Source organism: Apus apus, chromosome 12 (assembly GCF_020740795.1).
Source record: "Apus apus isolate bApuApu2 chromosome 12, bApuApu2.pri.cur, whole genome shotgun sequence".
Taxonomy (NCBI): domain Eukaryota; kingdom Metazoa; phylum Chordata; class Aves; order Apodiformes; family Apodidae; genus Apus; species Apus apus.
The window spans coordinates 3,179,750-3,196,378 of record NC_067293.1 but is presented as its reverse complement, the minus strand read 5'-3'; the positions used below and the strand labels follow the sequence as shown (position 1 = coordinate 3,196,378).

The following is a 16,629-nucleotide window of genomic DNA, read 5'->3' as shown; positions in this document are numbered from 1 at the left end:
AAGCATGGAAAAACACAAACCAAGCATAGCAAATGACGTGTCTCAGAAAGTCTAAGGCACAAGAGAAACAAAAAGGCAGCATCTGGGAAGTTTTACTTTTTATTTTTCTAAAATACAAATGTCTTTCTTGAGTTAGTAACTGGAAGGTGACAGGCCAAATGCATCCGATAAAAAGGAGGCACCGGCTACAGAATTCAAAATACTGAAGGTATTTTCTGGAAAGAAATTTATTCTGTTGTTCTACATTTTAGATAATAACATTGAATCAAATTCATGAGCTATTATTTTTACATCAGAACCTTTAAAGTTTGGGTCTAATAGACTTGAAAAGTTTTGAAAGTAAACTCCTATTACCGTGGAGATATGGATCCATAAAAAATAATAATAATAAAAAAAACATAACCAAGAATTTTATACACTTTATTAAAAGATCAAAAAAATAAACAATAACAATATAGAAGTAACATACTAAAATGAGTAGCATTATGCACAGTTCTAAAGCACGTACAAGCACTACAGCAATATAACGTGGCCAAAAGAAAGTCAAAGCATACACCCTGTTGGTAGCAGTTGAGGGAATGAACTATCATGTTATGGAACTGAAATATTGCATTAGCCTACGCCTGTCTGGATCTGATGATATTTTAATTTCTTACAATTCCACAGGGCTAACTGTTACTGTTTGTATATATTGTCTAAACTATACCATTAAATTGATACCTAGTATTTCCCTTACTTGGTTTCACCAGAAATGCCTATGAAAAGAAGAATGTGCTTCAAAGATCTACTTTACACAGTACAGTATAAGTGTTTTTATATATTTAAATTAAAAAATTTACAATTTAGGAGAACACTCTCTCTCCGATTTTAGTGATTGCCTAAAATACAATTCCCTATTAAAAAAATAATGATCTGTTGTCAGGTGGTATAATTAAGAGCGTGGGAGTCTCGGTTTGTTTGCATGATTTAAAATAAAAATATAATTAAAACAAAGCTAATTAGAAAGAAAAAGAAACAAAAAAATCCCATAATCCAATCTAAGAATGGTCTTATCATCCCCTCATCTGCTAGGATACAAAAGCCATGGCAACAAAATCATTTGGCTTCCACCACTATCAAATAGCATCTGTGTACAGTAATAAAGAACTGGAACCTTGTAATTTGGTGTCAGGTAATTTCTCTCTGTTGTGTGTTTGGAAAAATAACTTCATTTTATTTAACAGTTGTGTTATTTTTTGCAAGTTTAAATATCTCCTTTGAGAGGCAGATAGAGTTATTTTTGATGATTAGAGGATGTCAGTAAAGATCACTAGCAAAGATTTTAGCAGTGGTGTCATGATCATGCTCATACCCCAACGGAAAGAAATCTGACCAGCTACGGTTCATGTCACATAGTGCAAAATACATTTCTCCCATCATCCCATAACTGAGAAAGACCTTGACCACAAAAACTGATTATGGCAAAGGGAAACCTTAATTAGAAGGTAGAATCAGCTAGAATGAGCTGATTGTTTCGCATTAAAATCTAGGTGGCTGTAACACCCAGGAAGAGGCAACATCTGACTCCCCTCTTTTGAGGAGGCCGAGGACAGCGATGCTGCAGCCCTCAGGTTGAACCACCCGCTGACACAAACCCCAGGGGGTGCAGGATGGGCTGGATGGGCACTTGTTGCTATCACCAGGAGCTGGAAACCTCCACGATGGCAGCAGGGGTGGCCAAAGAGCAGGTCTTGCACGTGGCAGTGACACCTCAGCCCCCAACCCTGCAATGGGCAGCAAAAGGAGACATTGGCACCAGGTGCCACCAGCCACTGGTTCTGCTTTGGGCTGCTCATGGGTCAGGACCAGCCTTGTGGCAAAACCAGTCACCTTTCTGAGGCAAACCTGGGGCTTGGGCTTTGCAAAAAACAAAACAAACTAAAAAAAAACACCACAACAACCCCCAAACCTTCTTCCAATCAAAAAATAAAAATGGGTCAACACAGACACTTCAGCTTCTCCAAAATTCCCCTCAGAACTGCAGAGCCCTGACGGTTCCACCAACCCACTGGAAAAGGAACCAAGAGGCTGCTCAGCAGGCTGAGGGGACCTCAGCTGTTCTCTCTTCTGGTGGCAACTCTAAGGGGTGGTTAACCCCAGCCAGAAGCACCAAGCTGGCCACCACCAGCCTCCACCTCCCTGCCCCAACAGCCACAGGGCACACAGCTCCCTCCAAACACCATCATGGCTCTCTTATCTCAGGGGAAACCAGCCCAAGAGAACCCAGAACCACCCTCCTCCATCCACTGCTTGGCTGTCCCTTCCATTTTGCTACTTTGCCCCAAAAGGATGAACAAAATATATATACATAAAGAAAAAATTCAGCAAGTTGCAACATTTCCAGTTCCCCCTGGGGTTTCAAGCCCTCGCTGCCATGGCAGTCACCTCAAACAGGTCAACACTTCCAGCCACAAACAGGATTAGGTGCCAGGAAAAATGTGTGTGTGCAGCCACGGACCTACCAGTCCTAACAGGATTCACTGAGAACACAACCCTACAAGATGACACGGGGTGGGCTGGAAAATCTAGGCTGATTCAGAGGAGAAAAAAAAAAAGAAGAGAAGCGATTCCAATCTTTGCTAGTGACCTTACTAATTAATCGAGCACGGTTTCCCATTCCTCTGTGCTGCAGGTTGGAGCTGACCTGTTATCAGCCTGCTGTATAATAAGCTATGGCAAACTACAAAGCTTTTACAACAGCAAAGCAACATCATGCTTTCAGATAAGTTTTATAGCAAAAAACTCCTCCTTTTCAAAGCCTTAGTAATACCTATCTCTTTTACAAACTTTTCCTGTATTATTACAGACTTTTTTATATTCAAAATAAGTTCCAAGGATTTCTTTCGTGGACTATGTACATAAGTGCAAAAAAGGTGTGTCTCACACATTCGTACACTAACTGAATCAGTTTAACTGCAGCATATTTGTATCTTCAACACTGTTACGGGGTCATTCCACAATATTTTTTGTTTTCTTCTGTACAGTTTTTTGTGGGTTTTTTTGCTAATATAAATGAGTATTAAAACAGTTCTACGCTTCACTATTCTGAGCCCTGGTTCGTGACGTCATGGTGTGAGTGCTCAATTTTCTGGAGAGCAGGAAATTGCAGGCAGAGCTACAGGACTGGAAGGGGTCGATTCTGAGTTGCCACCCGGTGGATGAACGTGAAATGAAAGCAAGACCGGTCGCTACGTGGTTAAATCCAGGCTGCCGTGTTTCCAGAGTGAAAATACTGTGGAATAACCCTTGCCACACAACAATTTTCTACAAGCTATAAAACCTGACTCTAAATCCATGTGTTGTAAACTTCTTGACTGAAAAAGTGACGTTTCAAGACACCGATTCAGCGTTCACATGGGACTTTGGGATTTTAAAAATATTCAATCATATCTTTATCTGACAGTATCGAACTGTACCTTTAACAAGCTCATACTGTTACACATCACTTTTAATTTACATGTGAAAATTTCACAAATAATGTATACAAAGGTAGCCATGTTGTAGTTTTGTTGCCATAGCAACAACAACTTAATATAATTAGTTAACAATGAATCTATCATTGTAGGAGTTACATACAAAGTTAATTTTGTTCTTAAACTGTAAACTATACAAACTAGTTATGGACTGTATTCTATCCCTTACCATGCTTCAGTGTTGGTTTAGAATATTACTAAATGGGCTGAACACATGTATTAAAAATTTTAAACCTTCTCTAACTCTCCTTCAAAATTAAATTTGTTAGTTACTAAAGATATCAAAAGAAGCAATAATGAAAACCTTAAAAAACTAATGGTAGAGAAATGAAAATACATGACATGAATTAATGTGTTGTAGCCTAGTAACAACATGTTGTAGCTATATTTACATTTGGATTAGGCTATCAACTTTGTTTTTAAAGTTATTACAGTCTTTAACATACAGTATATACTCTAAGGCCTTCAACAGGCACATGGTAAAATCAGGTCAATATCAAACTAAATCCATTCAACAGGAATGGGAGATTAAGATTTTCCTCATAAATTTCACCTTTCTCAATTCTCATGTCTGTGAAATGTACAAGGGATAAACAAAACGAGGACTCCAGTTTCTCAATCATCGTGCACCCGCGTGGCCTAGAGCGACTCTTACACCCCCGCCAGCAGCCCAGAAGCTGGAGGAGAAGACATCTCACCTGGTAGACACGTCTCCTCCTCTGGCCAGCTGCCCCCACCAGACACATCCCCATCTCCACAGCTGCCCCGATGGTGCCTCCAGAAGGACACCCCGAGGGGAGGAACCCAAGGAGGGAACCTGAAGCGCCGCTGCCCAGCCCGGAGGTGCCACCTTGGGAACACTCCAAGCACGGTGAGAGGTGGGAAGGATGGATGTGAGAGAGGAAAAGAGCTTTGGAGTGCTGGGGAAGGGGGCTGGCCAGGGAGGTCACGGGTTCTAGAACATCGCGATGCAAAAATACAGAGTCAAAAATCATCAGCTAGAAAATCTCCAACTTAAAAAAAAAAACAACCCACAAACAAACAACAAACCAACCATGGCTGATTGTGAAATCATGTTTCAAATTACTAAAAAACACTGTATTTAACAAAAATAATCTTAATAGTTTTATGAATCCATTTTATTTTTTAAATCCCTCTTTTATTGTCTGCTTATGTTACAGTTTAGTAGTAGTACTTTTTTTCTTGAAACTACTAACAACCTTTTTTTCCATGAAAATGATCAATCTCAGCTTTCATTTTCCCTCTGCATGACCCGTTTTATCCAAGTTTCAGCATTTCTTGCATATTGTTTGCATAAGGCTGAGAGAAATGGACAAAGAGAAAGAACTTTGGATAAATAAAAAATATAGGTTCATGGAAAGTGGGAAGCTTATAAAAATGTCACTAAAATTATATCGATTTAAACAAACTTACATACATCTCTTGTCAAATAAAGGATGATATTCATGCTTTTATGACATTTGTTTAGAGTCACTAACTAGCTCGGTGACTTTGTAATAGTCTATTTAGGAAATTTATAGTCTGGCGACTTGGTTTTTTCTTTTCTTTTCTTTCTTGAACAAAGAAAATTAGAGCAAGTCATTGCACAACTAGTTTAAATAGTGCTACCTCAAAATGGCATTTTTTTTGCCGAGATTGTTTTGAATTTGGTGAAGTTTAGTGCTTCAAGCTTTTCTTTCCTTAAACTCATTTACAAATTAACTCTAAATTTGCCAGCAATATAAAAACTGTTGTGGCACCTAATATAACTACCCTGAACATCCCTCATTGGACCTCTTTAATAAAAAATAATCCTTAAATGCTTTTTCTTTTTTTTTCAGTGCTTTAAATGTGACATGAAAACAGCTGTATTCTAGGTTTACATTCTATGCACATCTATGCCAGATGTTTAAGTCGATAAATAGGAGGTTACATCAAAGTGTCAAGATATACAAAAATCCATTTAGCACTGAAAAAATTCCAACCTCCTTGAACTCATAAAGCCATACAAGCTTGAATGCATCCTTTCTGGCTTAAGAAGATCAGTTCTGTTCTTTGTTGAGGCACTGGCACAGGTTGTGCAAAACCCATTTGTTGATACACAAATAATTTCAAACAGGAAGTACTCAAATCCACTTTTTTTTTTTCCACTAACAATGTTATGGTTTTGGGAAACAGAAACTCAGTGGTGAAAAGAACAGGTATGTGGTCACCAATATAAGGAGTTACTGACTTCAGGCAACTGCTGCTTGTGAATGCTGATGGCTGGGGAACATCTACGGACACAAGCGACTGTCAAAAGACAGGGTTCATAAAGGAGGATTTTTTGGGGAGGATGTTTTTTTCCCCCCTTTCAGGGTTCGTTTCAAAGCCTACTTAAATGAATGGAGAGATTCCTTCTGCCTCCAAGCCTTTTTGAGCTGGTTCTTGCTACGAGAATGAGTCTCCACAGGCAGATGCTCAGAGCCTGCTCTGGGACACACGAGCTGTGCTCTAGGTGCCCCTCCATCACTTACGGTCCCTGGAGAGAAACATCCACCAAACTATCTGCACTCACACTAGAGGAGAGAGGGCAAGCAAAGTCTCTAACCAAGGCCAAGGAACTTGGAAAATAAAAGAAAACCTGGCTGTCAGAATCTGACACCCTAAAGGACCACTGTGAGTCGGGGGGTGGCTGGCCCTCAGGACACTGGGAGCTGGCTTCTTGGTTTCAATAATGATTTTCTTTCTCCTTGTACAGAGTTTGGGGATTTACAGCAGCAAATCCATCTCTTCCATAATGCAAATGATGCTGTAAAGCTATGACAGGGATGGCTTTGGCTGTATCCTCAACCAAAATGCATTCTGCAGCCAGATTGTTCAGCAACGCAGCATAACGACAGGCTGGGCTGTCCATGGTGCATGGGCTGGAAATCTGTTTATTCGTGCGTATGAAAAGGAGGTATTGAGAACTAGCCCTTGTTGTGCAGCAAACATTGCTCTTGATCAAGTAGAAGGTGCCAAACTAAATCCACTGGCCGACAGGAGCTCCATTAAGATGAAAATTTACCTACAGTAGAAAGCTTATGCTGAGCTTTCTCCTGCTTTGTTACTGCTGTGTTTGCTTTAAAGAGCCAGAGATCCTGGGGGAAGGGGGGAGGAAATCACCCACTTATGGAAAATGGTGATTAAATAACTGGTGCACCCTGACAAAATTTCAAGGAGAGCCACCTAAGATTCCAGGCTGAAATGTTTCAGCATGCTTAGTGGAGACAAACCCCATGGCATGGTGTTAACCCAGCTTGGGCTCAGTCATGGCTACAGGTCCACCCCAGCCAAGGGCTGGTGTCTGCTCCTCTCCAACGCAACGAGCCTTTGACCAGCTGAAGCTGCCTCACTTCACACCACCTATTTGTTTGTTTTGACTGCACCATGAGAACAGCAAGAGAGATTGTGCGCCGTTTGCAGCTGAGAATGCACTTCAATGGACAACAGAACTGCAGAAATCCCTTGATGCACATCACTGTCCGAGCAAATCGCTCCTGTCCCCTTCCTGAGCCTGGCCTTTGTGGGGTTTTTTCCCAAAAGTTTCCAGAATCAGCTCATTGTATTGAAAGAAATACCCTGAACTGGACTAAAATGACAGCTGTCCTTTCATACCACTTGTACTAAAAATTTGGAGAGTCTATCTGAAGGCAAATTTTAAATGATAAAAGGAGCATTCAACACAAGCAACTTTAGCTGACACGAACAGCAAAATCCAGCAAAGGGCAGAACATTCCTGTGTCGAGTTTTTCAAGCACATAATTCCTGTTTCCCACAATAACATTTTTAGTAAAAAAAACAACAAACAAAAAACCCCATAAAACCTACAGCATATGAAAACTTAAGACATAACAATAATGAAAAAATGGTATTGAGTATACTTGATAATGATGTACACTTTAAAACAAATCAATAGACTATGATGTAAACAAAACAGTAAGATAACACTTTAAAAACAAGACAAACATTTATCCATCGATAGTATACAGTAAACCAACAGTCCTCTGTGCAGATGCACTTACCAGGATGGTAGTCATAAAATGATTAAGTGTGTTAAAGTAATGTGTTATAAAAGTCTATTATAATTTTCTACTTGTATATCTCATATAACAGAGCGCTGTTTGTTAATTGTTTCTATAGTGCTTTTTTTTTTTCTTTCTTTCTTTTTTTCTTTTTTTTCTTTTTTTTTTTTGACATTCCCATTGATCAGTTTTTGGTTAACATGTAGGCTGCAACAGGCTTACTGTAGAGGTGGTAGAGAATGATAGAGGGGAGAGGGGTTATATACAGAAAGGCCATGCGCAGCTTCCCACCAAGAAGTCCTGGTGCTCCATAATTTTACTGTTCAGAATTTCAACGTGGTCTGCTGTAGGGGGGAGAAAACAACAACAAAGTAAGAGTGAGAAGTTAGAGAGAGATAGAGGACAATTTTAACAGAAGTCACTCCAATAAGATACATTTCCATCCTCTCTGCACTGCTTGAGGGGTTGCCATTAGTGTATTCCCTTCATTTTGACATAGGGTGAAATTGTTATTAAATAACCCACTTGGCATCATTTTCATTTGCACTTGGGGCAAAAAAAAGTTTCCTGGAATAAATTCTGAAAACTGTCTCAAAGAGTTGAAGAATGAGGCTCTTCCCATGCAAATGATCTCCTTATCAGGTGGCAGGACTGTCTTGCATGTTATGGAAATGGATCAACATGTGAGGTGTCACCTCTGCTGTTTGGGAGAGCAGTTCACTGTGTGACGCAGAAGATTCTCACTAAAGGGGACAGCTCAGTGCTCACCCCCAGACTAACAGGGGTCTGTGGCCACAGCTAGTGAGCAATTTAGACATAGAGCAGTTTATTTAGGTCAGCAGAGATAAGGGCCACCACCAATATCAGTAACTTCAGTTGACTGCTAAAGATAACATCAGAGAACTGCCTGCCAAATTCATTTCCAGCATTTAAGTACTTGCCTGTAATATATGACCTAAGGAAGACATGGTTTGCATGTCTGTGTATACTAATGGCCTGCATTAGGACAATCTGGTGACCTCTTGCTGAATTGGCTGAACTGCTCTTTACTCTCTTGGGGTAAAAAAAACATACAGAGAAGAACTGAAACCCTCAGGGGACTTTCTCTCATGAACATGAGCTAACACAAAGAAAAGCAATGGAAAAATGACACTGCTGCTACGGCTGTGAAATAATACTCTGGAAGTCAAAGAAAAGGACAAACTCCTTCATCATTCCCGCTCAGCAGCCTAGAGAAGCCCAGGATCTGCAGGCAGGGTGAAGGATATATTGCTTGTGGCATTCCTCCTGGTCTTAAACACAGACAAGGACCTCTGAAGAAACCCACTCTGAATGGGGCTTCCTCTGCAGATGAACAGCAAATCCCTGCTCAGACTAAGCCAGCCTTGGAGATGCACAGCAGCTGATGATGGCCCAATCCTGCTTACCCCAGGAAAGGAAAGATGCCACTAACAGCACAAGAGAAGTTACACCTTTTCAGCTGACTCATTTCCAGAGCAGTCTTTGCTATCAAGAGCACAAATCCCTGAGGCACCTGCAGGCAGCTGGGAGCCGTGCAGAGCAAGAGTAACCTGTAAACACAGGTGTCAGACTTGGGGGGGATGCAACAAGGGAGGCTGTGAACACCATAAAACACGTATTTTAGACACAGGAAACATTGCTTGTTATAAACTGTGGAGCTGACCTGTATCTGTGCTGCAGCTGCTGAATTTCTGTTGACAGAGTGAGAAGCCACTGGGGTCCCATGGGCTCGATGCCCCTGCCCAAGCCAGCCCACCCTGTGGGGGATGCTGTGCCCCTTGTACAAAGCAATCTACCACAAACAGGAAAAAACATACCAAAAAGGAACTTACTGTTCTTACGGGAACTTCTACATCTGTGAAACAAACATGCTGCTACTCAGTTCATCTACTGATAACTGGGATATCTACAGCAAAAAAAACAAAGAACACAACACATTAAAATACTGTCTTCAGATCTGGCTGATCATTCTGTCTTCAGCATCAGGTTAGTAAGCACAACAGTGTTATAAAACGGGATCCATTCCCTAGATGTCTTTATTTTGCCACATCAAGTACAACATAGCTGCATCACTGCTGATGCCTGGTGGAGTACATGGTGACTGTAGCAGGATTTTAACTCCAGAGACTACAAGACAGAAATGCCCTCAAACTATCTGGCTGAAACAGGACTCACACAGCCACAGAGCAACGCTACACAGGAACGTCTGCTTTCTTCTCATGACCAATACGAGTAAGACCTGCACTACCTGGAAATAACAACAAAGCACAGAAAAAAGACTAGCAATCCCTACTGCCAGCAGTAAAACACTGCCTAGGACTTCTGCAGGCTAAACTTCTACTGAAAGCCTCATGACCTCACACTAGTCAATGACCAGAGGATGCCCTCCCTGAGATATTACTGACCCTCGGCATGCCTGACAGCCCCCTCCAGAACAAAGTGACACTGTTTTCTTTGCAAGAGCTCTAAACCTGAGAGCATGACAAACAAAAAAGCTAAGATCAGTACTGGGGGAAAAATTTTTAAAAAAAGAAGCATTTGAAATGTCTCTGGTCTAACTGGGAAAAGCTGTGGCACACCAAACTGTCAGGAAGCATCGCTAGGACAGGTTGTGCGTGTACAGTTCAGGACCGGTGTGGAAACAGCCACCAGAGTTTGGCATCTTCAGAGGAAAGTGTTGGAGAGAATTACAGCTCGGCAGACTTGGATGGAACCCTCCACACTGGTGACAGTGCTGCAACAGCACGGCCTGCACAGCCAGAGTCACTGCTGTAGGGATGGGTGACACTTCTGGAGTAAGCAAGCTTCAGGCTTCGTAGTCTCACTCCCAATAATTTTTGTTTTGGTTGGGGTTTTTCCTTTGTTTTGGGTTTTTTTGTTTTAAGTCCAATCTTGCAGTGGGGGGGGAGGCCGCTTTGTGTTGTCACTTCCACTTTCCAGCCAGGAGAGGACATGGCAAAATACCACGGGGAAGGATGCTGGAGGTGGTATTTCTGCTTGAGACTGAAAGCAGAAGTGCTGCGGGTCTCATGCAACAGTCCGGCCGGGAGATTTACAGCCTGTATTTCGGGGACCCAATGGGGTGCTGCTTTTTTGGAGCAGCCCCTGCACCCCCTGCCCAATCACCCATCCCTACAACACTCTGGCCGGGCTCACCGCCCATCCCGCAGCTGGCAGGACCGGCCGGTGCCCCACGTTGGTCCCCGGACACGCACACACACCCACACACGCCCACGCTGCCTCTGTGCGCCCAAGCCTGCGCCGAGCCGAGCGGGTCGGGAAGGCGCTCGGCCCCGCGCAGGATCCGGCCCTCGCCCGGTCCTCGAGATCTGAACACATGAAAGAAAGCCATTGAAAGGGCCAAACCTGATTGGCGGTAGCTGTTGCAGCGAAGGGGACGCTGGTGGCAGGAGTTGTTGCTGCAGACACAGTGGTGGGCGTAGCACCGTGCATCATGGGCACTTTCGGAAGGGAACCATGGAAGCGACATACGGGAGGGTGGAGCGTATAGATTTTGTTTGTTTGTATTTTTTTTTAATGTAACCATGGCAACATGTGGTGGATTTGGGGGCGTGGCAGGAATCACAGCAACAAGCCATGTGACATCGTCATGAAGGACACATCGGGGCGCAGCATGCAATCACAGTGCAAAGCAAGACAGCATTGGGAAAAAAAATAAACAAGAGAGAAGGGGAAAAGCCAATTACAATTATAATTAAGGAAAAAACCAAAACATTCTCAACACTTAGTACATTTATAAGCAGAACAATGATGTATTAGACTCTGATGGCCAAATTTCCAAAGGGGGGAGAGGGCGGGTGTGCTAGCAAAAGCCCACATCAGCTCGCACCCGTGGGGAGTTAGACACAGCCAAGTGCACGTTCCTTTGGGTGGGGACATTTTGGCAAGCGCACCCTCCCACCCGCCTGGGAAAGCTCGTCCCCTTCCCTCCCCACCCCATCCCCGCCAGCAACCAGAGGTAGGTGATGCACTTTGCAGTGGCTGCTGCAGCCCTTTTGCCAGGTTTTCCTGCCTCTCTCTAGCGGGGACAATGTTCCGGCACGGGACAGAGCTGGGGGCATGGCAAACCAGTGGCTGGCAGCCCCAGGTCTCTCTGTACAAACTCAGCATGCTTCCTTTCCACTCTAATTCTAGAGGATTTGGCAAAACTCCTCTATTGCAGGGCTGGGGTGGGGGTAGATGGAGAGGGGAGGGGGCCGAGAGGGAAAAGTACACAAATGCATCTGAACAGCTACAAATTGCAGAAAGAGCATCCGAAAGGACAACACGGCAGCAGGGAGCTCGGCAGCCTCCTGAAGCTGTGCATCCCGCAGAGCACGGTGCTGGGGGGGATAACCCGGGGCACACATGGGCATCCCCCAAACCCAGGGGGTGTTTGTGGGGCCGGGGAGCCTGTGGGAAGGACCAGCCATCCCCACAAACGTGTGGCAGGGAAGCAGCTGTGCCTGCCCCCCCATCCCAGCAGGCAGGGCCGGTCCCCCAGCAGGGAGCAGAGGTGCCTGCAGGCTGGGCAGGCTCCAGCACACGGGTCGGGTTTTCCTACAGGCAGAGGAGCTGCGTCTGAAGGGCTCAGCTTGCCCTTTTCCAGCGCTGTGTCCTCCCCGCACTAGAGGGACAGGGAGGTTTGGAGAGCAGAGTGCTTAGCCATTCTTGCCAAAGCTTTCAGACCTGCTTCCCCAAAGCCTTGCAGCTTCCCTGGGGCTCCAGCTCCCACTCCTCTCCCTGTGGCTGAAGCAGGCACACACCTGGACGCTGGTAGTACTGTATAACCTTGGCTGGAGGCTGAACGCTCAGTTTTCACCCACCCTGCTGTGCTCAGCAGCTGTAGACAGAGGGGAAGGTCCCTCAAAGACCTGCACAGGTTCCCAGTAAGACCCAGATGGTGAGCCTGAGCATTCTGGATCCCTGCAGCAGCAACAAGTGTGTCCTCAGCCCTGCTGCCTCACTGCATCCCACCAGCACCTGCAGAGGTATCTCCCTATGGTCCCTTGTACCCGTGCAGCTGAGACTTCACTAAAGAGATGAATCTTGTCCACGGTCTAAGCCCTGCTCTTCTCACTGTACAAGCAGCACCCTGCTCTGGCAGAGGGGCTGACCCCAGATGTGCTCTCTTCCTTAGCACCTTTATTAAACCAGTCTCCTAAAATGTCCTCAGAAGGACAACCAAAAAAATCCAAACTCTACTCCACCTGATGCCTGACACAAAAAAAAATTAACCACCAGGATCCTCCCATCCCTATTTCCTTTTGCTGGATGACCTAAATGGGCTGAAAAGACATTTAAGTGACAAATTTTTGTCTCTGCAGCAGAACTAAATAGGGGTGAGAACACATCACCTTGGATTCTCTTATTAGTCACACAGAACACTGCACTGCACAGAAATTAAAAGGGATACAACCATTTAAGCCTCAAAGAAGACAGCGGATAGACAGTCACACCACTCAGCCACCCAGGTTCTCACTGATGCATACTAACTTGCTGTCTTTTTCAGATTATAGGAAAAGTTGAGAAGTTTGTGTAGAAAAACCTACCAACGCTTGCAGTGGGTGTCATGCACAGAACTGACCCTGCACACCATGCATTGAAGCGTGGAAAGATGAACAAAAGGGATATTTCATTAGTGAAGCTCCAGTGTTAGAAATCACTTTAACTAAAAAGCAGGTATTCTCTTTGCAGCATTCAGTATTTAAGCACATGCAAACAGATTCTGCACATTGGTATATATATAGTTTAAACTCAGTTTTAAGAGATCATAGCAAACCAAATTAATTCTTGAATTCTTGGGTAGTGGAGAACATATTTCTTCTCCCACCCTGGTATTAAATTATATGATCTATCCTAGAAAACAGGGCTGTTTGTGTTTGGCTTTTGTTTCATTTTGTTTTTTGTATCAGGTATGTTGATTTGTTTCTGATCACACCAGCAGAAAGCAAAATGCCCTTCGAGGAATGTGACACTCATGTTAAAACCGACTTTACAAAAGCAATTCACTCCTGCAAGCAGGGACTGGGATTCTAAGTCTCTAGCTTAAGCTGAAAGAGGCAGGTTTTTTTTTTCTGGACTCCAAACAATTGTAGTGATGATGCCATTTTCAAGAGACACCTCCTGACTTTCCCCTTCTTCACAATCCATGATGCTGATCTCTCAATAACTGAAGGGGAGGAGCTAAGGAAAGCAACAGCTCACTGCCCCTCTCTCCCCACGCTGGGAGCTGCTGACGTGCCACTCTTCTGCCTTCCAAAACCCTGCGAAGGCTCAGACCAGACCTGCAGTCTGATGCATAAGGGGAAAATGGGGATGTGTAAACTCATCAGAGATCCATCCTCTGACTGTCAATTTGCTGCTCTGCCCAGCATTTGTGTCCTCAGACGAGAGCAGGTGCCAGCAAACAGACCTGTTTGTTACGCATCAGCCCCACGCGTAATTTCATTGCCAGGAGACAGGGCCCAAGGGCACAGTGAGAGTGCTGGGGAACAGCTCATTGATGGTGCTGACATCAGAAATAGGAGTCCTGATGTCAACTTTGGCAACTGCGACCTCGAGGAAGAGGAGCACGTAGCCAGCTCAGGGACTTGGCATTCTCAAAGGTGTCGGAGTTTCCTGCAGAAGTATTTGGCTTGGCACCTAGCAGAGTGTGCTCAGCTCAGCCCAGCCCCTCCACAAGCACTTTGCAGAGCCCAGGGTGGGAGGCTCCCCCACAAGTCCCTCTCCCATCTCTCCATACAAGACTCCACTTCCCTGGAAGAACATCTCAGCAGCTGCTGAGTTCTGAGTGTCTCCAAGTGCTGCCAGAATGGGAAAGCCACACAAGAACAGGATTTAGGTCTCAGCTCTCCGGACCCAGGCTCACACCTGAGACACAGTTAGGGCTCAGTACTGGACTGTCTCTACAGCGTTCCCCCTCTCCCCAGGGAATGGCAAGGCCAAGGTGCAGGTCCACTTTCACCTCAAGAGGCCAGTCTAGAGAAACACTTAGAATATTTTTGTAAATACCACCTGGCAAGCAAATACAGCACTGACCATTAAAAACACTGGACATTCTTTTTCATATGATGTTCTGCAATGATTATAATGACACTAAAAACTGAGCTCCCAACTCTGGAGAGTTCCTAATTCAGCCACTTACACTTCTATGCTAAGCAGGTTTTGTTTTTCATTTGGCTGCAGTGAATAGAGGTTAATTGGCTAGTCAGCAGTCGCATCTACCACGTCAATATTTTGAGTCCTGTATGAATTACTGAACTGCATCTTTCAATTTTACTCTGAGACCTTACAGGAACAATAAAAGCTGGGAGTTCAATTGCTTTTAAAAAGCCTGGGCTATCACACTGGTCAAAAGACAAGCAAGAGGGAAATCTATGCCTTTAAAGAGGATTATGTAATTTGTATTTACTGAAGACGAAATGTTCCCTCTATAAACATCATGGCTGCTGCAATATGTAGGTCACTGAGATAGAAGCTCAGAAAGATACCTGCAGCTTCAAGTGAGCAGGCACAGAGGTCCACAAGACATTTTAACATGAGTCCACAAGAGTGCTACGCAAGAGTCAAAGAATTAATTTGGAATTAACGAGTTGAATCATAAGGAGGAGAAACAGAAAGTATGAATTCAAGAAACATGCAGACATTGTTCTTAGTTTGACCACTTAAAAAAACCCCCAAACCAAAAAAGGCTAAGTAGGGATCTTTACATGTAAAAAGCTCTGAATTGTAGTAGATGAAGAAAAAAAAACAACCAGTCAAACAAGAAACATTAACTTTTCATCCAATTTTAACACTAAACTACGCACTGACACTTTTTTGCTAGGGACTCTTCAAATCTGCTCATTAGCTCAATGTTTAGGCAATAATAAAAAGACAAATATGATGCTGGGGAAAAGCAAGGAGACACTTACCTGTGGGGATGAATGTAGGCTGTTGCAACTGCATGTTGGCTAGAGCCTGTTGGTAGTGGAAAACGCTTGGGTTAAAGACTGTGGTGGCACCATTGTTTTTTTCAAGTGCTGGCCTCTTTGGTAAAGGTTGAAGTGCACCAGGCGGCAGGGCCTGTGGATAAGGGAGTCATTAAAGACAAGTGGAGTGAATAAAGAGGCCCAGATGTAGATCAAGCATGCAATAAATAATAGGGGGTTCTTGGCAGCAAATCACCTGCAACTGTATCAACTTAGCGAGACAGGAAAGAGAAGAGCAGCTAAATCACAGTAGAAGTAGTAAGTGAAACCACAACTTCACTAGGTAAGCAGTTAGTAATGCACCAGCAGAAGGGGCAGAGGTCAGAAGGAGGAGGGATGCTAAGGGAAATTTTCAGCAAAACTGACTTGGGCACACAGGAAAAAAAATTATGAGGAGAAGGAAGGGGAAAGGCGATCACCTGGACAGGGTACTATGAATGCTTGCTGCCTGCAACTGCACTTAAGAAAAACAAACCAAAAAAACCCAGCAAGTAAGAGAAATATAATACATGACTGAAACCAAGAAGATTAGCATATGTAACAAATGCCATGGAAAAAAAGGGATGCTTGCCTCTGCCTGTTTCAACACCCACCTACACGTATGTGTGCACGTGTGGAGGTGTGCACACTAGTATGCAGCTGACCCATGTGTCCAGGTGGTAAAGCAGCTGTTGCCAACTACACCCCATATGTTATGTTCATAGTAAAATGCATTTTCACTTGTTAGTAGAGAGGCTGAGCAACGGGGTCAAGAACAGGCCTGGTTCTTCACCATTTGCAGCACTGGCAGGGATCAGAACCAGCAGATTTGGGCTTGCTCCCGGTTCTAGAAGGTGGCCTCCAGCAGTTAAATACTCCTCATTATTAGCAGTGGAAAAAGCCATTGACAAATCTGGTGTTCGAACAAGATTAGGGTGGGCCTTGCTATCAGGCAAATCCTCTCTTTTTTGTTCTCTCACACCACTGGGCTTCTTCCAGCCTGTCAAACCTGTTTCATGATCAGACTTGGTAAAAAGCATTAACCCAACTCAGGAACGTTTCTCAGCAAGTTACTCATCATTCATCGAAGCATGTCTC

The 16,629-nt window shown here is 44.0% G+C and overlaps 1 protein-coding gene across 7 annotated transcripts in view; it reads right to left on the bottom strand.

Moving 5' to 3' along the window:
• Positions 1–399: 399 nt before the first annotated feature.
• MBNL3 (muscleblind like splicing regulator 3) overlaps positions 400–16,629 on the bottom strand; it is a 91,180-nt gene continuing 74,950 nt past the window's right edge. For 4 of the 7 annotated variants that reach the window (XM_051630045.1, XM_051630042.1, XM_051630044.1 and 1 more), the window contains exons 6-10: positions 15,496–15,646; positions 13,132–13,167; positions 10,946–11,040; positions 9,412–9,485; positions 400–7,902 (exon numbers count right to left, since the gene is read on the bottom strand). In XM_051630045.1, coding sequence (XP_051486005.1) covers positions 9,429–9,485; positions 10,946–11,040; positions 13,132–13,167; positions 15,496–15,646 — 339 coding nt within the window. In that variant the 3' untranslated portion in view covers positions 400–7,902; positions 9,412–9,428. The remainder of the gene's footprint in view (positions 7,903–9,411; positions 9,486–10,945; positions 11,041–13,131; positions 13,168–15,495; positions 15,647–16,629) is intronic. The other 3 variants (XR_007890657.1, XM_051630046.1, XR_007890658.1) reach the window with 3 other exon arrangements.